At 40.8% G+C, this 23,831-nt stretch overlaps 2 protein-coding genes across 4 annotated transcripts in view; one reads left to right on the top strand and one right to left on the bottom strand.

The window, feature by feature from the left end:
- Positions 1–679: 679 nt before the first annotated feature.
- COPS2 (COP9 signalosome subunit 2) lies at positions 680–14,713 on the bottom strand. Of its 2 annotated transcripts, none has more exons than XM_081964874.1 (13): positions 14,554–14,713; positions 11,865–11,978; positions 10,794–10,871; positions 10,434–10,559; positions 8,573–8,683; positions 8,374–8,451; positions 6,891–7,065; positions 5,173–5,351; positions 5,011–5,063; positions 4,078–4,175; positions 3,088–3,170; positions 2,887–2,945; positions 680–1,392 (listed from the first exon to the last, which is right to left on the bottom strand). In XM_081964874.1, exons 1-13 carry the CDS (start codon positions 14,605–14,607, stop codon positions 1,248–1,250), a joined length of 1,353 nt encoding a protein of 450 aa, XP_081821000.1. In that variant the 5' UTR covers positions 14,608–14,713; the 3' UTR covers positions 680–1,247. The 2 variants fall into 2 exon arrangements, with proteins under 2 accessions (XP_081821000.1, XP_081821001.1); XM_081964875.1 differs by having other exon boundaries at positions 8,573–8,662.
- A 1,857-nt stretch (positions 14,714–16,570) lies between these two features.
- The window catches only part of GALK2 (galactokinase 2), a 43,068-nt gene continuing 35,807 nt past the window's right edge, over positions 16,571–23,831 (top strand). The window contains exons 1-4 of one of the 2 annotated variants that reach the window (XM_081964567.1): positions 16,571–16,919; positions 18,454–18,542; positions 19,328–19,451; positions 22,598–22,688. In XM_081964567.1, the coding sequence (XP_081820693.1) occupies positions 16,867–16,919; positions 18,454–18,542; positions 19,328–19,451; positions 22,598–22,688 (357 nt within the window). In that variant the 5' untranslated portion in view covers positions 16,571–16,866. Of the gene's footprint in view, positions 16,920–17,840; positions 17,920–18,453; positions 18,543–19,327; positions 19,452–22,597; positions 22,689–23,831 lie in introns of those variants that run through there. The other variant, XM_081964568.1, reaches the window with a different exon arrangement.

Below are 23,831 nucleotides of genomic sequence, written 5' to 3'. Positions count from 1 at the left end.
ATACCTATTAAATTAGGATTGTTAAAACAATAGTGTTTACCAAAAAAAACCACCCAGAACCAAAATAAATATACTTTGACAATTTAAGGCAACCTGCACCAGGCACCCCAAATGTCTGCTGCTCAATCCATGTTAATCATCTCAGGTCGTATTTGTCAGATTACATACTCGCCCCCCCCCGCCCCCCAATTCCCATTTGGGAATATCTTTCCATTTTTCCATTTCAGAGCTAACTATGGTTAACATTACCTCATTTGTATTTTCAGAAACTATATTTAACCCAAATTGGTTTGTAAAGCCATTCTAATTCCAGTTGCAAGGTTTAGGTTGGAATTAATTAGAGCTATAAAAATAAAAGCCCAGCTGTGGCTATCATGCGAACCAGTCTTTTCAAACAGAAAAGTCTAGCATTGATGTAGAGAATGCACAAACCATGCTTGATTACCAATTATTACAGTTTTAAGGCCAGCATCACCTCCCCCCCCCCCGCCCCCCAAGAAATGATTTTAAACCCTCTTGCTCTTTCAAGTCCCACAAATGCAACCCACCTGTGTAACAGTTAAAACTTTTCAAGAAATTATATATATACATTTTTCAAGGAATTATATATATACACAATTTCTGAACCGCACTGTTTATTTTTGCTGCTTGAAACCTAAGTGACAGTATGCCACCATAATTGTGGGTTTCCTCTAATCCTTTATTACACTGCAGGTACAGAAATATGCAGACACATTTTTGGAGGGTTGACATTTTGCAAAATGCAGCAAACATTTCAATGTATACATGAGAAAGAGGAAATGTTCAAAAGGGTATGCGTTTCAAGTTATTGCAGGTTATTTTTTGTGAGATTTTTTTTTTCCCTTGCAGGTAAAATATGCTTAAATTTAAACCAACAGGAACGTGTCAGTGTAATTAAAATCATGACAAACATAACCTTCTCTCTGGCCATAAGGTGCCCCTGGGCAGATTATTAGGGTGTCACATGGTGAGGGCAAAAGGTCAACACAGCATCAATCCCGTGGCATTTTGGTTTTCTTCTGAAGATTAAAGCTGTTGTTTTTTTGTTTTTCTTGGGATAAGTGCAGCAGCAAAACACAAACTAGCTGATCAAAAAAGCACTTCTGCCAGTAACTCCAATCATTTCAGGGCACACCAACCGACAGTAGTTTTGCCATTCCCAGTTTTTAAGGTTTACATCACTGCGCTGTTGTCTTAAGTAGATTTTCATCATAGCTTGTTCTTGTTTAAGCCAGTTTACTGACTACTGCCTGGTTGAGTGAGTTTAGTTGGTTGGTCCATTTATCTAACGCAGTATACCGTGCTCCACCCCGCTTCTGATGATCTAACTCAAGAAGTTGATTTACTTGATCGATCCGGCCATGAATAGTGCTGAAAGAAACAAAAACACCAACGTTATTACTAACTAATACGTGTTTGAGGTACCCCAGTGCTCTCACCGTGGATAAATACGCCGCACAATACTTTTGAATGCCCTCCTTGGTTTCTTTTCACGTCTAATTATACAGAAGCATAATCGAGGTGCTTCGATTAATACTAACCAGAATTTGTTACAAGTCAGAGTTTGCTAAATCTGTTTTGAAACTAATCAATGATAAATGCTACTGTCATTTTTAGCTTCAAATGGGATTCGCAAGATGCGTCCAAACCCACACATTATTCCTAATTAATACAACCAGGAGGTTGTGAATATAGTATGCTAGAGTTTAAACCGAAGAAAATAAGAAAGAGCACTTTAGAGCTGAAACTCTACATACGTTCCAAATACCAATTGCATGCAAGTTGATTTAAAAAAACAACAACACACATACGCAAAACCAGCAACAAAAGGGGGAAAAAACTGAACAATGCAGACACAACGTCCCTCATACATAGAAGTTCCTATTACAAAAAAAAAAAAAAAGCTCTTACAAGGAGAGGAATTTTGGCCAATGAGTTCTTAAAGAAATATTAGAAAAAATGTTTACTTATAAATTAAATTTGTTTTAAAAGCAACACTTAGCTCAAAGCCAAAAAGAAATGAAATTGGAACTTTTGAAATTAGGTGCTATGGTGAAATGGAGGTCACGGTGAAATGATGCCTCTTTCCTAATAAAAACAATTGTAATCAGGGAGATAATTTGACATACGCCAACGTTAACCCAGTATCTGTTTTTTATTTTGTTCTACCCCACTAATCTCGAGAGCCTCCTTGGTGTAATGATTAAGGCATCAGGCTAGAAATTGGGAGCCCTGCCTTAGGCACAAAGCCAGCCGAGTGACCTTGGGACTCTCTCTCTCAGCCCTACAAAAAGGAAGTTGCAAGCCATTTTTGAAAGACTTTGCCAAGAAGCTGCAGTGACCTGTCCAACTCGTCTCGGAGAATCAGACACAGAATAAAGTTACCCAATCGAATGACAAGGTCGATGGGAGTTGTGAATGTTTGACCTTTGGTAGGTATTACTTGAAATGGCCTGGAGGGTTATTCAATAAACTACCAGCCTCCTTACCAGTCGATATCTGATTGATGTTTTTAAACTACATCCTTATGAATCAATCCTATTATTACCAAGTTAGCATTAAAATGCTAGGAAGGGGAGAAAAAACACCCTTTGACAGCTACGTTGTCCTGTTTTTGAATATGATCAATGTTTACCGAACGATGCAAAATGATAATGGGAATTACTGCCTATTTGTAAGCTTATCTCCTACATGATACCACTTTTCCCACAACCAAACCATGTTGAATACACTATTCTGCTATTACCATGCAACATAACATCAACTTCATTTTAATTGGAAAAATGATAATACACTGTTTATATGTCCTGCACTATAAATAAGAAAATACTTATTGTTGAAGAAAAGGGAGGGAGGAATACTCACTTATCCAGTATACACTGCACAAGCAAGCTTTCCACGTCAGCTACATCTATGTTTAACTCCTAAGGAGGAAAACAACAGGCAGAAATGATGGCTCAAGCGTTAGAGGTTGAAGGACGTCAATATGAAGACGCGACATTTTTTTTCTAACTTTCTGATAAGTAACAAGGATTGAAAACCTATGAAAACAGTATGTTCAAGTACCTTAGAAATAAATGGAATATGTATCCGTGTGTAAGGCTTAATTAATTTTATAAGCACTTGCGTCCTGATGTTTCGCAAAAGTTCTGGAAGAAAACAAAAGCAAAACGCTCACTGCACGAATAAGGGATAGCGTTAGAAATCAAAGAAACGCCTAGGTTTCTATCCAGTAATCGCTGGATTTCTCTATAGGTGCAAGCACAACCGTAACTGAGCCCAGAATTTCTGTTGCTCAGTCAGACATTAAGTGAGTTTTGCCCCATTTTACCGCCTTGCTTGCCACATTTGTTAAGCGAATCACTGCATTTGTTAAGCTAGTAACACGGTCGTTAAGTGAAACTGGCTTCCCCATTGACTTGGCTTGTCAGGTCACAAAAGGAGATCATATGACCCGAGGATGCTGCAACCGTCATAAATATGAGTCAGTTGCCAAGCTGCGCATGCCCTCACATTTGCGAACCAGTAGGGAAAGTAAGTGAATCCCGCCAACTTCTGCATATGCACAGTGCTCACGCATTACGTCAGGGCAGGTGGGCAGACCCTCCCGCAGCTGCCGCTACCAGTTGGCCTGAACCGGAGAGAACCGGTTGGATACCATCTCTGATGTTACAGCAGTGGTAAGCATGAAAAATGGTCCTATGTCACTTTTTTCAGTGCTGTTGTACCTTTCAACAGTCACTAAACAAACTGCTGTAACTCGAGGACTACCTGTATATCCTGAGATCCAATAACTGATTTCCAAATTGTCTTTTCAATATTTAAAATTAAACTAACAACCTTCAAATCATCCCAAAATACACAAATGAGGCCTTTAATTAACCAACTTGTCAACAAACTGATTAAAGTAAAAATTGCACAGTTCAATCCTCACATTTTCACGGTTAACAGAATTTTAGGTGTACTTTAAATGTTATTTCAGTACAAAAGAAGTTTTGTAAACCAAGAATTCAGGCGGGTGGGAAATGAAGAAGGCAAAACCCAACAGTTCTGTACCTTCGATGTGCTCCCTTATGAAGGGATCGTCCATGATGTTACTGTGATTTGTCTTCAGGATCTTTTCAAATTCAGTGATGTCATTATTCTGATAGGCACTGCAAGAGAAAGAGCACCGAGTTACACTTTGGCAGACTGAAGGCACATATAAATTTATATTTGCAATCCAAAAGGGAACATACGAGCCATAGTGGCACAGTGATTAAGAGTGCAGTCATGCAGGCTGCTTCTGCTGACTGCCTGCAATTTGGCAGTTTAAATCTCACCAGGCTCAAGGTTGACTCAGCCTTCCATCCTTCGGTAAAATGAGGACCCAGATTGCTGGGGGCAAGAGGCTAGCTCTGCAAACTGCTTAAAGAGGGCTGTAAAGCGCTGTAAAGCGGTATATAAGTGCTATTGCAACTGCTATATCTAAAGCAGCCTTCCCAACAGGCAATCCTGCGGAGGGGAGAGGGGGGCTGAGACTGCAGATCAGGAGGTTGGGCGAGGATGTAATCTCTCAATTTGTGAAATAAAATAGTTTCTTTTTTTTTTTTTATGATACAAGGGCTAACACTCAAAGTGCTCATCCAGGTTTACCTCCAGGTCTGGAGGTAAACAGCGGGGCATGGAATTAGTGGTTTTGTTTTTCGACCTATATGATTTTAACAACATGATCCCATTTATCCACATGCCATGTATTGCCTCCAATAATTCAGAAACTACCTGGTAAACTAGAATAGCTTTTTTCGTAATACTGACATAGAAACTAAACATCAGGAGCATAACAGATTGATGGACGGCTGATACATCAAACTATGTGTACCCTACAGTCTTGTGGTCATTAATTAAATAATGTATACAAATTTCAAATTTTCTCTAGCACTTCATACTGTTTCAAATGCATTTGTAGGTTGCGATTCATTTTGCTCATTAAGAAGAAAGAGTCCTTACCTTACTAAATTTGTCATTGCTAGAATCTCTGGATCATTTTTGTATGGTTTTGCCTACATGGGAAATAATATATGTTTACATTTCTACAATAACGAAAATATTTTTGCTAATCTCCTTCAGACAGAGAAAGAAAAGAAAAACCGAAGAAAGGGTCAGCTGTACCTCCTGAGAATCAAACGGGTTTATTCCAGACTTCATCAGCATGTTTGCTAGGACTAAATATTTTAAGCACGTAGTTCTTCTTGGACTCCCTGATTCATCATAATTTTTGAACGCTTCGAAGAAATCAGTATGTGCCTTTTCAAATTCACCTTCTCTTAGGTGCATTTTACCACCACATTCTGTGGGGAGAAAAATTAAGACAGCTGGAATGATTCACTTCTGCCGCACAGAACACAGAATACCTTTTAAAACTGACCTTTTGTTTATGAATACAGTACTGACAAAGGGCTAAGCAGGTTGAATAAGGCCTAAATCACCCCTCTTATTTCAACTGCCCATTATAAACGTTCAGTTATTACAATGAACCTATATACGGGTGGTCCTCTCGTAGCAACTGAGACCGGCAATTCCATCACTGAGCTCCGTGGTCACTTAACAGCAGATCAGGTGACTAGAACAGACTTACATCCCTTCCCAGTTGTTAAGTGAGCCACCATGATCATTAGCTAAAGCATGAGTCTCCAACCTTGGCAACTTTAAGACTTGTGGACTTCAACTCCCAGAATTCCTCAGCCAGTTGAAGCCCACAAGTCTTAAAGGTGCCAAGGTTGAGCATTATATGGGCCCCAACTTGCAATTTTACTTTTGCACTCTTCATTAACTTTCTTTGTTGCAAGCCATGTGGGGGGGCATGCCAACACTGATCACTGCAATAGTTATAAACATGTGCCAGTTCCAAGGGAACCCGAATGGGAATCTTGGAACCGTGGGAGACACTGCAATGGTCATAAATGTGAGGCGTGGCCGCAAAGCTGTTTTTTATTTTATTTTAACACATTCACTGCAAACTGTTGCTAAGCAAGGTAGGCGGCAGGCTACCTGTGTAAATGCACTTGTTGGGAGGGAATTTTCCCAAACGGCAAGTTTGAAATCTCACTATGCCGGAGGAATATTTCAAGCTGTAAATACATATCAACATTAAAAGAGGGGAAGCATGACCGTGTCTGCATGGTAATCTAAGGAAAGGATACCACCTGCCAAAGCAGTTTCCCCCCTCCCCTCCTAGAGTTGTGCAACTCTTGGATTCAGTTCCAAAATGCTGTTTCAGACTATGAGCAGGGCCATGGCCACATGATCCTGAAAAGAAACAAGTTGTTTTAAAGGGCTGCAAATAGAAGCTACGCTTGCCTGCCAAGGACTCCGAAGTACCTTTTTGGAACTGGCGTCACAAGAGCCTAATTAATTTCCCACAGGCACAAACCCAACAACACTAATCAATTCTAAGAAATTCGGCCATGTTCAATATGTTGCCTTGAAGTAATAAATTTATAAATGTAACGCAGAACCTCTGCATTCTCCCTAATACTCTGTTGTTATACTTGCTGATGTCCAGCTTAATGTGATTTCTACAAATAATATCCTGAATAAATTGTAGCTAACAACCCTTCCCCTATTTATTAAAATACTAATTTTCATTATGTTCTCCCTTTGCAGTAATCCAAATCATATTTATTCTCATAGCCACAGGGTTAAACAACATGTTTCTGTACTTAACAATTTAACTTGTTTAAAACACTGCTGTTTACTAGCAGTATGCCTCGTCCAATAGCCTAAGCCGGCTGGGGAATTCTAGGAGTTGAAGTCCATAAGTCTTAAAGTTCCCAAGTTTGGAGACCCCTGGCCTAATCTATTAGCCTTTAAGGTCCCACTGTACTTGCCTCTGATAACTCCCATGATCAGCGGATGAGGAATTGCAGACTTGATGTGCAATGACTGTTCATATAGTGCCTTGAGTTTTTTATTGTTTTTTTGTGCTGTATACATTTGAATTTCCAAAGCGTAAATTTCCAATAGCTGGGTGCCTTTTTTAAGGTCATCTTCTCCATCATCAGTCTAGTTAAAACAACAACAATAAGTGCAGTATAAAATCATGAATACACTTTTTCTTTCTGCTTCCTATGAAATACAATTGCAAATAAAATATATTTGTAGATTTTAATCTATAAAAGGTGACTCATATGCACTGAAAATTCTAAACTATATTGTGACATCCTTATGCCTGCACTGAATTTAAAAAAAAGTGTAGTATACATTTCAAATCAAGAGAGATACCAAAATTCAGTACAAATTCCTAGGAGCCAAACTTGAATTTCTACAGCTTTCCAGAGGGCATAATTTGAATACCGTTCTCTGCACCTGAAGGGAGAACTCCAGGGATGAAGAAGTTAATTATTGGATTCTCCATTCCACAATCAGCTTCAAATATAAATGTATTTCCCACATGGATTGGGAAGCTTAACCGTTGAAAGCTCCCAAATAAGACACAGCAAGAGACTTCTGGAAGTAGCTGAGGATCGACTGAATCCACCAATCCTTTGGCTTCTATAACCCTGATTTATGGGGCTGGATGAAAAAGTTAAGAAATGAAATCATGAAGATGAAAATGGCTCCATTTTTTTCCTCATTTGCTTCTGCCATTCAGATCTGCAGTTAGCAAAACAATGGACTAAAATTTTGTAAAGGAACAGAAAGATAAATCATGATGCATCACTGGCCGTGCTTATAAATGCAAGTTTAGAATAAGCCTGTCTGTCAAAGTAACAATCCAAATTAAAGTAATAAGCTGTCTGATTTCAATAGCTTTTGGATGTAGGATTATCACTTGCAGTTGTAAAATTGTTCAAAGGCAGGGAAAACGCCTCTTTAAAATTCCTTCTAGAACCATGATGGCGAATCAGTGGCACACGTGCCAGAGGTGGCATGCAGAGCCCTCTCTGTGGGCATGCGCTCCGTTGCCAACTGCTCTTCTGGTTTCTGGGCCGGACTGCTGGAAACCCGAAAACCAGCTGGCCAGTGTGCATACACGTGCCGGAAACTTGAAGACGCAGCGTGCATGTGCGCGCCCACCTGGTATCTGGGTTTCTGGCACTCCGGTTTGGGCACTGTGCCGAAAAGTTTCGCCATTACTATTCTAGAAGAACACATCAAAGCAATTTTGCAGAGAACCCCACCATGTAAAAATGTTCTTCCTTTATGCCTATCAATTATCTTCCTAAGATATGCCTGCCAAACCACTTCAGTACTTTCTATCCTGTTGTCAAATAAATGCTTGTGCTATTTAAATATTCTACAAAGGATTGCAGCAGGCAAGAGAGTTACAACCACTTGAGAAACAGACTCAGGGAACAAACTGCACCTTACCTGACATGACTGATGGAGTTGCCGCAAAATCTTCTGTAACTTGCCATACTCTTCTCGTTCTAAATATAATTTCCCAAGCTGTAAAGCAAAATGTGATTTTTTTTTAAAAAAAAGAAAGAATCCTAAATATATTTTAAAAAATTGTAACATTCCCAACAAAACAAAACAAATCAACAACAACCCAGATTGGTCATTTTACCTTTGTGTTTGTCTTAAACCACAATCTATCATTCTTAGCATCTTTCAGTGCTTCAAGTGTTGTCTCATAAAATTCCTGAAGCAAATCCATCTGACATAAAAAATCAGAATTCTATAATTGTAAACAGCAAATTTGTGCCTGTTAATAAAGTCAACATGAACACACCCAAAGTGCAAATTTGAAAACTTAAAACTCTAATATTGATATTAAGATGTGCATATTTTTAACAATGACAAACCATAACAAGATCAGCTTAATGTGGGTTTTCAAACTCTTTTTTCCAGGAATATGTGGGAATCTATTTCATGGTTACAGCGTTTTACTGCTTCCTGGAATAATACTATGATTTGGCTTGAGCTATGGAAGCTGCAAATTCCCAAGTGCCTTTTATTTTGGCATCTACAAAATTATCACCCTATATTGGGCAAATAAAATAAATAAAAAGATTAATGCTTTTTTTCTCCATGAGATACATTGCTGTTCAACTATAATTAAGTTGAGCAAGTAGAAACACTGATTTCATAATTTTTAATGCCATGTTTATTTCTCTATCAAACAGCTATTATTTTTTCAGGTATGAAATAAGAAAGACTTAAGAAAACTCTGCCCATGAAAATAATCAACACAGATGTGTTGAGGGTATTTTAGGAGTTTGAAGATCCAGTACACGTGTTCAGCAATATTTCATTTTTATTTATTCAATTTCTTTTGCTGCCTATCTCATCGTAGGGCTACTCTAGGTGCCTAGCTTATTTCAATATTATTTCAACATTATTATTTTAAAACATTGAGAAAAGAACAATTCATAAGAGGGAGAAAACAGCAAAATCAAAAACACTTGTGCTAAAAATGGTGCTACTTAACAAGAGAAGCAAAACTAAACAGATTCTTAGACCTTTTAAAACAATTAAGGCACTGAACAACAAACCAAGCTAAGGAAATAGCCTAAAATGATCCCAAAGCTCAGTCCAAAGATTTGGCGCAACAGTCACTGAGTTTGGGATGGGAATGCCCTACATAATGGCAGTTGTTAGAACACAGTTGATAGTGTTGAGCAAGATTACAGCTGTCAAATGATTTTCCGTATCTACTTATGTGTCTTGATTACATTTTTGTCTTTGAAATCTTGTATATCATGAAAGAAAAACTGGTATCATACAACTAAAAGTTAGTCTATGATAATACGATTATAAAAATTTCCAAATCAAATTTGCAAAGAATAAAAATTCCTAGATGTCCAGCGATCTGTCAGAGTTAAAGCTGGAGAATATTTTTATAAAGATTTCTGTAAGTTTCAGTATATACCCTTCAAGAAACACTGAAGGGTTTCTTTTATATCTATCTATCTATCTATCTATCTATCTATCTATCTATCTATCTATCTATCTATCTATCATCTATCTATCCATCCATCCATCTCACATGCTATACAGAAAGATGCAATTTATTATATCTTAATGCTATACAGATAATATAATTCTGCTAAATTTCTCAAATTCAGTCTCTCAGGTTCATTATAGTAGTTATTTGATATTTTCTTTTTTTATTTGATATGTTCCTTTTAATCCCAAGGACTTGTAATCTTTTTCTGGCAACCAGTACATGAAAGCATGTTCTCTTCTATGTTTTTGCATGCAAGAAACAGATTATAAAAATAAATGGATTGTATTCCATGTGATTTGCAAGTCCTTGTAATAAATGGTAAATGAATAAATGGTTCTCTATTTTGTGATGAACTGCTCTGTTTAACTTGAACAATTATTTTTATAATAAATGAAATAAATTAGCATTTGTAACATTCACAGAGATGATTTTTCAAGAAGGTGCAACTTCCAGAAATTGAAAGGAGAGATAATCTAACCTGCTTTGAAGTGGAAATATAATCAAGAATAGAATTGATAGATTTTTCTGAGTAATTCCTTGTGACCGCACTCCGTATGTAAGTCAATAGTTGTTTATATCTGTTCATCATTTCAGGAAAGTTAGTCTTTATCAGAAAAAGAAAGATTTATTAATTTTAACAACGCATTTCAAACTGAAGATGAGTCTAGTTAGTAAATTTAAAAATAGGGCAAACCCTGTGTAACTGGATACATGCCTTGAATTTCTGCAAGTGCTCTCCATTCATTTTGAAGAGGTCAAACTAACGACAATTTTGTCCCATTTTGATGTGGCTTAGTTCTTATAGGAAAAACCCAAGTAAAAATGATACACATCTTACCAGTTTGAAATTTATTTTTATCATCTGTTTTAATGCTTTGAATCCCCATTCTCCTTTTTCACCTTCAAGCTCCAAAACCTAAAAAACAGAGAAAGGTAATATTTTTCAATTTTGATACTGGTAGATTCATCAAAAGCTGAAGTTAATCCTAGTCAGGTTTTTTTTTTCTTTCAGGAAAAAGTCTTCCGTTATCCGTCAAAATGGCAATATTTAGGATTTCTGTATTTCATCCTTAAATGTCCGTGTCCCGATTTCAAGTTTTTCTCCTGGATTTATTACAACAGGAAGACATCCAGCAGCTTAATGCAGAAATTATTTTCAAAGGACTTAGTTGTCACTTCAAGCAAGGCATCGGCAACTGAATTTGTCTACAGTGGTTACTAAAACAGTAACAAAAGAAGGCAGATAGGAAGAGAAGAGGTAACGTGTGATCCATCAGCATGAGAACCCAATTGCAGACAGATTTTTTTAAAAATTCAAAAGTAGTAACAATAAAATGCTTTATTCTTAAAATAAATGTCCCCACAAGCGAAAAAGTCTTTAATACTTCTAAGTAGCATTGAGGAGATTTTAAGTAGCTAAACACAGTCCTCCCTGAACACGACATTATGAGGAGCAGTGATATTCCAGATAGGTTTCACAAGTCTACCCCTTAGATCAGGGGTGTCCAAACTTGGGAACTTTAAGACTTGTGGACTTCAACTCCCAGAATTCCCCAGCCAGCAAGTTCCCAAGTTTGGACACCCCTGCCTTAGATAATAAATGATATCATCTATCACAGGGTGTCAAACTCAAGTCGTCACGGCGGCATCACGTGACGTAACGGGACTTTCCCCCCCTTCGCTAAACCAGGTGTGGGCATGGCCAGCGTGTGACATCTGGCCCATGGGCCGGGAATTTGACAGCCCTGATTTACCATAAATGATATTAGAAGTGAAACATGGTGAATATCCCAGGATTATTTGACAACAGGATTTCGCCTGCACCAAGCTATCCCAAATAAAAAGCCTTATAAAACAAAATATTTGACAGACAAATGTATGCCATATATGAAAAATTAAAACTATAAACCTTTTGAAAACTGCTCAGTGCTGCTTTGGGGTCATCCTCTTTCAAGGCTTTGGAGTTGTAATACTGATTCTCCAAATCTACATTTGGTTCAGAGTTGCTGTCTTCAGAATATTCCTGTATTTTAAAAAAAAGGGTAAATATATATTTATATATAAATATATGTGTGTGTGTCAGCTGAGAATATTGAATTTTAATCAATTAAGTGATAAGCGCCAGAGAAGAGTGTGCACATGGGATGGGAATGAAATGGGAAATTGGGGGGAAATCAGTTGTAGTGATTTAGCTAGCACTGGCTTCTGAAGTTGCCACACGTCCTTCGCTGCTTTAACAATTTGCATGCTTTTTGCAGTTTGTCCTATGGAATAAAAGGCAAGTCAAACAATCCATGCAGTTAAAGGCAACTCTCATGAATACATCAAAAACTGGCATGTTTTGTTTTTACATGGTAGAATTCATCAACCCAAGCATTAATCTTTCCTGGATTAGGTTAAAGGTATGAGGAATGGGGTAATTCATAACTTAAGTTTCAGAAAGATTTCTGCTTTGAAATAAAATAGCCTGGAATCAAACTTATCTCCTATATGCTTTCAATGTGATTTTCAAGGACAACTTATTTTGGGCTAAGGAGATTTTGGTTATGTTACTATAGATAAGCTAAATCAGTAGATTCACTGAATTTGTCATAAATCATGGGAGCCATACAACTCAATAGATCATGTTTTACAAATGATCTACACCTGGAGAATCCATACCTTATTTGCTCTCCAAGACCTTAAATAAGACTATCTCCTAGTTATCTTTGATTTTTAAATGAAGATGCTAGGAGCTGAATTTAAAAGGGGACAACATGCAATCTATTTCAAGAAATAGTCACACCATGCCTTTTGAGAAAAAAAAAAAAACTTGTGGAGAGATCTATGTAATCAGTGTTTTCAAAAGTTAGCAAGTACTCCCCTCAAACCTGCAAACAAGGATTTCAATTTAGAAAACATGCCAGCCAACTTGTTTTCCACTTTAATAATGACTGCACTGGTTGTCAATCTGTAGTCCGCAGACCCCTGTGGGCCACAAGGTGGAGGCCCAATAAGGCTTGAAGAAATGCTATGATTTAAAACTTGGGTTAAGTCTTGGGGGTCTGTGGCCACAAAATATATTTAAAGGGGGTCGGTGGTGAAGAAAAGGTTGAGAACCACTGAATTACTGGAAAGATCTATGTATTTGGTTTTATTTATTTATTTGGAAATTTTACATTGCTGCCTACTCGCTCACAGCGACACAAGGCGGCTTGCAGGAAATAAAAAGGTTATATTTGTATATTAAAATAACCACTAAACATCAGAAAGTTGCAAAAAAAATCACAAAACTCAAATATCCACCTAGATAAGCTGAAAAAAATTGAATTAAAACTTTTCTTATAGAACAAAACGATACATATTTGTTCAGCAGATTAGTCACTCATTTTCATGGCTCGCTCCCACAAGACCTGTCAAATTACATCAAAATAGAGGACTTTTAACGGGCAGGAGGAAAAGCTCCCTATAAAGCATGCAACTGCCAACCCCCACAACCTACCCACCCCAATACATACATGAAAAGAAATAATCAAGATAATCAATTAGATAATGAAGTTTGACTCAGGCTCTCATGGAATCCTAATTACAGGCCATCAAGTCGTCTTCCCTTCCCAGGACCACAAAGATAGACAAAATGGACACTTTGAGGCAGGAATGAAACACAGGTAGTCCTCAACCTACGGCCACAACTGGGCCCAACATTTACGCCGTTAAGTGAGACATCTGTTCAGTGAGTTTTGCCCCGTTTTACGACTTCCCTCGCTACAGCAAACCCCTGCCTGCTGTTAAACTAGTAACCTTGTTGTTAAGTGAATCTGGCTCCCTCCCCCCCACCATTGACTATGTCGGTCGTCAAAGGGGAACGTGACTTTGGGATGCTTGCAACCGTCCTACGTATGAGCCAAAAACATAAGTCATGTGACCACGGGGGAGGGGAATGCTGCAACTGGTCGTTAAGTGTGAAAAACAATCACGAGTCACTTTCCCCCCCCCAGGGCCCTTGTTAACTTCGATCACTAAACGAACGGTTGTAAGTCGAGGACTGCCTGAACTGAAAAGCCGGTCAGATTTCAGAAGCCCCCCCCTTCCCCCTTCCTCCTGTAGGAAGTTATCTTTCCAAGCAGCCTCCATGTCTCCAGTGTCTTTTTCCCCACTTGGAGCCGAACCCAGAAGGACATTTCTCCCAACACTCCAAACAAGGAACCATACAACCCCCTCCCCACCCTCCAGGGACCGATCCCCCCACAGCCGGGGCTTCAGGGGGCACGACGGGCGGGTCTTTCTGGGCCAAGCAGCCCAGCTCCCCCTCACCCACCCTAGGGATCCAGCTCTTGGGGGCCGAGGCGGCCCAGCCCCAGCGCCCCTTGGGTGGGCCTGACGCAGGGGGGGGGGGGGGTAGCACGGGGCCTAGGCGGAGGCGGCGCAGTCCTCTCCCAGGGCCGGAGGGAAGGGCCGGGGGGAGAGGGGGGGTCTTGCTGGCGCCCCTCCGCCCGGCGGCGCCTCTCCTGCCGCGCTTCCTTCCCCGGGGCAAGGGGCTGGCGGCGACCCCGGGAGCAGGAGGCGGCTGAGGGGAGGAGGAATGGTCCCCGGCGCAGCGCCCGGCCGGCTCCCCTTACCAGGTCGTAGTCCTCCTCATCGTCGCACATGAAATCATCCTCCATGTCAGACATCTTGGCCGGAGGAGGCGAGGGAAGGGGGGAGGAGGAGGAGGAGGGGCGGGGCGCGGAGGTCGGACCAACAGCCGGGCGGACGGCCCTCTTCTCCCACAATGCCCCGCGCCTACCACCACCACCACCACCACGGCGTGACGACGCGCGGAAAGGGGTCGCACGCAAAAGCGTCCGTCGTGCCGCGCTTCGGCCGTTCCGGCCGCGCGCGCGCCCGGAACCTCATCCGGGGTGCACCAGGCCTTCCCTTTTTGGTGGATGTGTTTGTTCGTTTTTTGTTATTCTTTTTGGCCAACGGTTTCCCCTAGCAACGGCTCGGGTTGCAAAAGCGTAGCGCGGCTGATTTGGATGAGGCTTCGGGCCGGCTGATGCACCGGCATCTAAGCGGGTGCAAAACTTTACCCGGGTGATGGGAAGAGGTGCTGCAGAGAGAAAGAGAGCATTGTGCTCTTCCCTTGGGCGGCTCTGCTGCTTTTTAGCAGCCTGAAAGGAGCTCGTGGCAGAATCAGACTTGGCTTTAGTCCAGTTTGGAAGGGACTATTTGTAGCTCGCGGTTGGAATGAGGGGCTGTCTAAACTTGGTTGTTTTCTTGCCGACGTTTCATGACCCAACTAGGTAACATCATCAGGGCACCTGACATCATTAGTCAACTGTCACTACATCGTCAGCTGATAAAGGAAGAAGAGAAAGGAGCTGAGCTTCCACATCACAGCAGGGCCACTCAAATGCAACAACTGTAACCCTAGATCCGCATTTTTCAACCTGGGCAACTGGAAGATGCGTTCATTTCCACTCCCAGAATCCACCAGCCAAGTTATGGAAGTCTCTTTGCTTCAGTCAATGGCTACAGTGCAGACCAGCAAAAGCCCAACAGATGACTCTTCCTTTTGCAACTTGCTTGGCTTGGCATCTGTTTGGCCAGAGGTTATAAACTGTGTATAGAGCTTGCACAATCTATTAAAACAGCTAGTTGTGCGTCTTTCATACACTGCCAAGCTATAATTTAGCATAATATGTACACACCTGGCATATAGATATGAATATAATACAATAATGAATCCCTGCACTCCATGGATGGAACATAAAATCAGGGCTGCAAGAGACCTCACAAGTTTTCTACTCCAACCCTTGTTCAATTATACCATCCTGGTCAAGTGGTTGTCTGAACTATTTTTGAAAACTTAAGATCAGTGTTTTTCCAACCTGGCAACTTCAAGGTGTGTGAACTTCCAACCCCCAGAATTTCACAGCCACTCTGCCAAGTTTCCAAAGCACTGGACTAGGTGTTGCCTCCATGGTGCTTTCCAACGCGTGCAGAAGTCTGTAACTCTACTACTTTTTCTAATGAACACATTTGATTAAAAAGCATTGCCTTTTTTGAGCTACATCCACCCTTCCTTCAACAGATGCTATAGGGCACTGCACACCAGAACAACTACACACAAGGACAGTTTCCCCCCCCCCCCCAAACACCATCACTCTGCTAAAAAACTAATCCCCAGAACACTGTCGAATTATCTACTAAGACTGTATTACTATTATTCTCTTCCTAGTACCTATCTCTTTCCACTTACAACTATAACCATCTTGCTTGTAGCTTTAAAATTTACATTGTTTTGTTTCCTAGTATAATTTGATGGCTTATTAATAACCTATGACTATCAGTAAGTGTTGTATCTTATGATTCTTGATGAACGTATTCTATGTTATTTTTCTTTATGCACACTGAGAGCATCTGCACCAAAGACAAATTCCCTGTGTGTCCAATCACACTTGGCCAATAAAGAATTCTATTCTATTCTATTCTATTCTATTCTATTAATATAAGATGTGAGTTGAAATAGCGGATGCAGGGTAAAACAACTCAAACTTTCTAACTTCCTCGATCGTGGATGGGGAGGTGCGGGGGGGGGGTGTTAGAGGGACACTTTATTTCCGAAAGTGGCGATTTGCAAATTACAGAGGTCTTCCCGAGAATAAGTTAACTTTCCCTGGTGAAGAGACACGCGATCCTTCGCTTCTTTCTGCATCTTCCGTGTGAATTCCTCCAGTTCCGTATCTGCAGCGGAGGTAGGGCACGGTCGTTTGCCGGAGCTTCGTCCTCTTTGCCGTCAGGATCACCTCTGGGCGGGGAATGCGAGAAGGAAACAGCTGCAGCGAGCAGAGCTGGAAACGGACGTGTCCCAGTCCCAGGGCTTGGCCGGTTGCAGAAGGAAGAAAAACCCCCGCAGCAACGTTGACAAATCGCGGGGGGAGCGCAGGATGGCTGCCGACGCGCCCCCCATCCTCTCGCTCCAGCTGGTGGAAGAACCGAGGTGCGTGATCGGACTCTCGCCCCCCTCCGCGTCTGAGCTCCAGCGATCAGGGCAGGAGGCTCAAGACTATGACCCTTCTTCCTTGAAACGCTTTGCAACGAGTCCTGCGCATGGTTTTTCCGGGGAGAGTAGCTGGTTAAACCTAGGTTACTTACTCCCAGCTCGAGGGTGCATGAAATCGGAGGAGTTGTAATCTCATAGAAGGTTACAGGGGCAGTTCCGGGTGCTTCATTCGGTTTGCTTCCTTATTAGTTTTTTCAAGGAACCGAAGAAAAATAGGCGTTCATTCATTCATTCATTTAACCAATCAATCAATTTCTATAGCTGCCCATCTCAAGCCATGATTCTGAGTGGTTTACAATTTAAAAAAAAACACCCTACACTCAAAATGCTAAAAAGCATTTCAGAACGCAAAAACAATAGAAACAACCAAAATAAATATACCTAGTAGCTGAGATGCTTGGTCAGCTGGCAACAGGGTCCTTAACACATTCAGCACCCCAGGCTCCAATATATTTCTGCCCATCCATCCCAAATTTGATCTTACAACCATAGAAGAGAAAGCTGCTTAGATTGCAATGCATCCTTAGAATAACCTTGCCCAGATTGATATCCGATGGGTTGGATTTATAACTCTCATGAAATACTGGGATGGCCGTGGATGCCAGATTGGGAAAGAGTGAGTTAAGGTTTTGAACTAAAATTGGTTCAACCCTACTCAGCCTTGGATGTTCATTTGGTGATTTGGAGCCAGATAAGCCAACATATCTTACACCAGGGTCTCCAACCTTGGCAACACGAGGGTCTCCAATGTTGGCAACTTTTAAGCCTGGTGAACTTCAACTCCCAGATTTCCCCAAAGCTGGCTAGGGAATTCTGGGAGTTGAAGTCCACCAGCTTAAAGTTGCCAATGTTGGAGACCCCTATCTTACACAGTAGTTGTGGGAATAAAACTGGATAATTCAACATCATCTGACCAACCAGGTTTAATGAACAGAAGGTGTGGGTTCGAAATGGCAATTGGTGTTGGTTCAGTCGTCATTGTCAGGCACAAAATTTCATTAAGGAGCCACAGTCAACGCGGCTGAATAGTGAATTGTGTCTGTCTGTTGACAAGTTGACAAGCCTTGTCCCATCATCTGGAATATCTCCTGGGATGAGGGGTGGATTTGGGATTTGAAATCAACTGCACGCAAAATTCCTCTTCTGCCAAATTGCTGTGGTTCCTTCAACAGCAAACCATGATATTATTCAAATTTACTTTTGAATAAATTGCAGTAGGCTAGGATCATATAATATAAAACTATACAACCCTTCATAGTTTTGTGTGTCCTATATAAAGATTATTTGCTATTACTTTCAATAACGGAGCCGTGATTAGTGGAATGCAATAATATGACCGGCGAATACCAAAACAACATTAGCCTACAAAATTAAAGCCTGCTCTTGTCAAATTGTTTGAAGGCTTTCGATTTTGAAATGTATTCCTTGACATCTGTATCGGTGACAGATTTGTACTGCTGCTCCTTTTCAGATTGCTGAAGCTGAAAAACATGTTCATATCTAAATTTAAAACAACACCAAAATTTTATGTTCGAGCACCAGGCCGAGTCAACTTAATAGGTAAAGTATTTTTTTTTTAAATGCATTCTTTTGTTTCAACCTTTCAGCAGTGGAATCAAGTGACAGCCAGAATTTTTCACTTTAAATAGCCTATATTTGTTTGTTAGGCAGTAGGGTGTGGCACTAACTAAGGCATCTGTAGGACGGCCACCTCCTGCTTGAATTAACCTGTTCGATACGTTTTTTGCAGGAGACGTTTTTGCTATACCCCAGGAGTCTCCAAACTTGGCAACTTTAAGACTTGTGGACTTCAGGAAAGCTGGCTGAGGAACTCTGGGAGTTGAAGTTCACAAGTCTTAAAGTTGCCAAGGTTGGAGACCCCCTGCTCTACCCCACTTGTATGATGTGAGGGGAAGAAAGCCAAGAAATATTATTTTTCTGACAGCTCCAGTGCTATGGAGCAGTTTTCCCTTAGAATTAAGACTTGCTGCATCACTTAACATCCCAGAAATAATACTCTTCAATAGAGCGCTCTTATCATCTGTGCTATTATTGATATATTACTATTATGTTTATTTTTTATTACGAAGTGATTAGGATTGCTCTGGTTATTTTTGACCTTTCCGTCAATGCTTTTGCCATCTTCATTTTCATTTTATATTGTATATTGCACATTCTATCAAGTAGCTGCAGTCTAGCGAAGGCCACTCTTATACACCAAGGTGTAACCTCTACATCCGAGAATCTTCAGCATCCCATGCAGAATTCAGTCAAATGAAAAAGGGGGTATTTGGGTGCTTATGTGAGATCATTTAATTTTCTGGGTTGTTTTTTTTTAAAAATAGGTGAACATATAGATTATTGTGGATATGCTGTACTCCCGATGGCCATAGATCAAGACATACTTATAGCAGCTGAACCTCTAAACATCCCAGTCCTCCATTTGGCTAACACAGATTCCTCATACTCGTAAGTACCATTTTGTTTGCTGATTATTGTTGTTGTTACAGATGTTTCACGGCAACTAAACAATGGCACAGTCTTCGCCTGTAGGCATGCAATTTAAAAAGCACATCGCAAAAGGGAAACTAGTGAAAAGGGAGCAAAATTCATGGCAGAATCCATTATGTGTTACTCAGAATTAAGCCATTCAATATTTGAACTATCAACAAAACACCAGCAGTGTGCAGGGCCGGCCAAAAAAGCCAATTCAACCCTAAATTGCATTAACAGAGGGATGCAATCAAGATCAAGGGAGGTACTAATACCACTGAGAGATTTCCTAAAAATGCCCCAATGGATTCATGAGCATCGAGCCAAGGTTCAATACAAAAACTTAGTCATTTATTAGGAGCACCATTAGGTAAGATCTGTTCGTAGTCAAGTCTATGCCTTGTTTCTAGCAGCTGTCTGGTGTGGCATCTTCAAATTTCATCATCCGTATCTTATAGTAGAAAAGCACCCCAGGTCTATTAAAATGAAAACCAGCTGTTTTGGCTTTTCCTCTGGTAATAAGAAGAGGGGGAAGAACTGGAATGGAGAGTAGAGTAGAGTAGAGTAGAGTAGAGTTGAATTCTTTATTGGCCAAGTGTGATTGGACACACAAGGAATTTGTCTTGGTGCATATGCTCTCAGTGTACATAAAAGAAAAGATACATTTGTCCTTCCTTGACCCATAAGGTACAGCACTTAATGATAGTCAAATAAGCAATCAGATCATACTAAGAAACAATATAAATCGTAAGGATGCAAGCACAAAGTTACAGTCCTGCAGTCATAAGTGGGAGGAGATGGGTGATAGGAACAATGAGAAGACTAAAAGTAATAGTAATGCAACCTTAGTGAATAGTTTGACAGTGGTGAGGGAATTATTTGTTTAGCAGAGTGATGGCGTTTGGGGGAAAAACTGTCCTTATATCTAGCTGTTCTGGTGTGCAGTGTCCTATAGCATCATTGTGAGGGTAGACGTTGAAACAATTTATGTCCAGGATGCGAGGGGTCTGTAAATATTTTCACAGCCTTCTTTTTGACTCATGCAGTGTACAGGTCCTCGATGGAAGGTAGTAATGAGAAATGGGTTGGTAGATTTTTGACATTGATTTCCAAACTTTGCTGGTTAATTTCTCATCTGGGGAGGAAAGGGATTACCCAATGCTTGTCACAAATTAAAACCCAAGTATTTAGATGGGAGTGTTCCCTTGGGATGTTCATCCCTTTTGCACTCCTGTTGCAATAGTTAATTCGCATTAACTGAGTTGAACCCAAGATGGAAATACATCCTTCCTTGACCCATAAGCTTGTCATCCTCTTTGAAAGCTTCATTGGCCTGGGAAGCACTGGAGAAATCAACTAAAGGAACCAGTTGGCCCAGTAGATTGTGAGAGCCCACAAACTCGGAGAACATCGGATTAGGAAGCCAAACCAATGAAAAAGAACTCCACGGCCATCTATCAGCCAAAGTCTGTCTTAAATATAAAGTCAGTTTATAATTTTTTAATACAGTGTTTACAATTTTTACCTACTAATCTTGGAAGATTGTCCTTTACATACATTTCTGCAATAAGAGAGATAATAAACTTTCTGGGAGTTCAATTATTTTTTTAACTACATTTTGGGCCCCATTAGCTGCAATGGTTTTACCTACTAGGCTGTTTTCAAAATTGAATGGGATAACCAGTTTCAGGAGGCTTAGGGGGTAAAAACAGACTCCTGGTCCCAGTGCAAAGCATTGTTGTTGTTAGTTGCAAAGTCGTGTCCGACCCATCATGACACCATGGACAACGTTCCTCCAGGCCTTCCTCTCCTCTACCATCCTCTGGAGTCCATCTAAGTTCACACCTACTGCTTCGGTGACTCCATCCAGCCACCTCATTCTCTGTTGTCCCTTTCTTCTTTTGCCCTCAATCTTCCCCAGCATGAGGCTCTTCTCCAGGGAGTCCTTCCTTCTTATTAGGTGGCCAAAGTATTTGAGTTTCCTCTTCACGATCTGGCCATCAAAAGAGCAGTCAGGGCTGATCTCCTCTAAGACTAACCAGTTTGATCGTCTTGCAGTCCAAGGGACTTGCAGGAGTCTTCTCCAGCACCAGAGTTCAAAGGCCTCCATTCTTTGGCATTCAGCTTTTCTTATGGTCCAACTTCCACAGCCATACATTGCAATTGGAAAAACCATCGCCTTGACTATGCACACTTTTGTTGTCAGGGTGATATCTCTGCTGTTTAGTATGCTGTCTAGATTTGCCATGGCTTTCCTCCCCAGGAGCAAGCGTCTTTTAATTTCTTGACTGCCGTCCCCATCTGCGGTGATCTTGGAGCCCAGGAAAATAAAATCTGTCACTGCCTTCATATCTTCCCCATCTATTTGCCAGGAATTGAGAGGGTCGGGTGCCACGATCTTAGTTTTCTGAATGTTGAGTTTCAAGCCAACTTTTGTACTCTCCCTTTGCATAAGCAATCTAATTTATGCCTTGAATCCAGACAGAAAAACAAAAAGGACCAACATTTTTGGACTTACTGTTGTAGGCGCGGGTCCTGGGAACCATCAAGAAGATAGGCCAGTCTGCCTGCATTTAAATTTTCATCAGGAAAGTACTCAATGTTTAGTTAGGAATATACTGTACAGGTAGTCCTCGGTTTACAGCAGTTCATTTAGTGACTATTGGAAGTTACAACAGCACTTTAAAAAAATGACTTATGACCTCCTCCCCCAACCCCTGGTCACATGATCAAAATTCAGATGCTTGGCAACTGACTCACATTTATGACGGTTGCATTGTCCCAGGGTCACATGATCCCCTCTTGCAACCTTCTGACAAGCAAAGTCCATGGAGAAGCCAGATTCACTTATAACCATGTTACTAACTGATTCGCTTAACAACTGTGGCAAGAAAGGTCATAAATTGGGGCAAAGCTTACTTAGCAAGTGTCCCACTTAGCAACAGAAATTTGGGGCAGAGGAGAAATCGGTGGTCATAAGTCAAGGCCTGCCTCTAATTGGCAAAGAGAGAAAAAGTGGCTGGTTTCTCTACCAGCAGGTGGCAGTATAGATCTGTACGAGTGGCTTCTGCGCAGCCGAGAATATTCTGAAACAATTTCGCTTTTCTCTGTTTATTCCCCAGGGACTTCAGGGCAGATGCCAACAACATCCAAATAAAGCAAACGCATCCTTTATGGCACAACTATTTTCTCTGCGGGTTCAAAGGAATACAGGTGAAGTCACTTCAGTTTAAAAGTTTTGAAACTTTCAGCAAAAGGAAAAGCAGAACTCAAAGGTTCTAATACAGGCAGTACGTTAGAAAGTTACATGCATGCTGTTTTTTGTTAAAAAAACATGCAGAGAGCACACATGTGTACCAAGTTTCTATATTAACCGTGCTTTATTAATAGGAACTATTGAATAGATAAGGTGTAATGTTAATAAAGGGTGACTCAGTGGCTAAGACGCTGAGCTTGTCGATCAGAAAGTTCGGCGGTTCGAATCCCTAGTGCTGCATAACGGAGTGAGCTCCCGTGACTTGTCCCAGCTTCTGCCAACCTAGCAGTTCAAAAGCACATAAAAATGCAAGCAGAAAAAATAGAGACCACCTTTGGTGGGAAGGGAACAGTGTTTCGTGCGCCTTTGGCATTGATCATGCCGGCCACATGTCCACAAAGAACGTCTTCGGACAGCACTGGCTCTCCGGCTTTGAAACGGAGATGAGCACCGCCCCCTAGAGTCGGGAACGACTAGCACATATATGCAAGGGGAACCTTTCCCTTTAATGTTTAGCATTTTAAATCGTAGCTCTTTCTTTTTTGTGATCTAGGCTTTTAAATGCTGGCAAGTTGCGTCTTGGAAATTCCAGTGCTACTTTTCACAATTCCTGTATATGAAATTATTTTTAAACCTAAGACAGCATCCCGTGGCACCATTTGTTTATATTAAACTGAGCACATTATCCACTGGAAAAAAAACATCCTGCCCAGGCTCCATAAATAAAACGAAGCAAAACAGAATTTAAAAACCCCCTTCAGTTTTGAGTCAGAGGCTTTGTCCTCACCCCATATACATATTCCATAATAAATGTGAAAGTTTGATCCATCTTCAAAGGAATCTCTGCTAATCCATTTCTGGTTAAGAATCTGATGGATTTCTCCCTGTTGGGAAATTGTCAGAGGTGGCCTCACAGCAAGTAGTTTTGTGTGCCTAAAAGGAGTTTTTTTTATTAAAAAAAATTGTGGGCAATTTAGTGCACAGAACATGTTTAACTTGAACTGTCTTCTTTGGTGGGTGTTGCAGGAATCTTGCTGTTGTTGGAAGTATGTCAAGAGGGTTGAAGGGGACTCAGTCTTTCTAAAACAGATCAGGCCTTC

Source organism: Natrix helvetica (assembly GCF_964273705.1).
Source record: "Natrix helvetica genome assembly, chromosome: 12".
Classification (NCBI taxonomy): Eukaryota; Metazoa; Chordata; class Lepidosauria; order Squamata; family Natricidae; genus Natrix; species Natrix helvetica.
The sequence above is the reverse complement of the archived record's forward strand: the minus strand, read 5'-3'. Positions and strand labels throughout refer to the sequence as shown.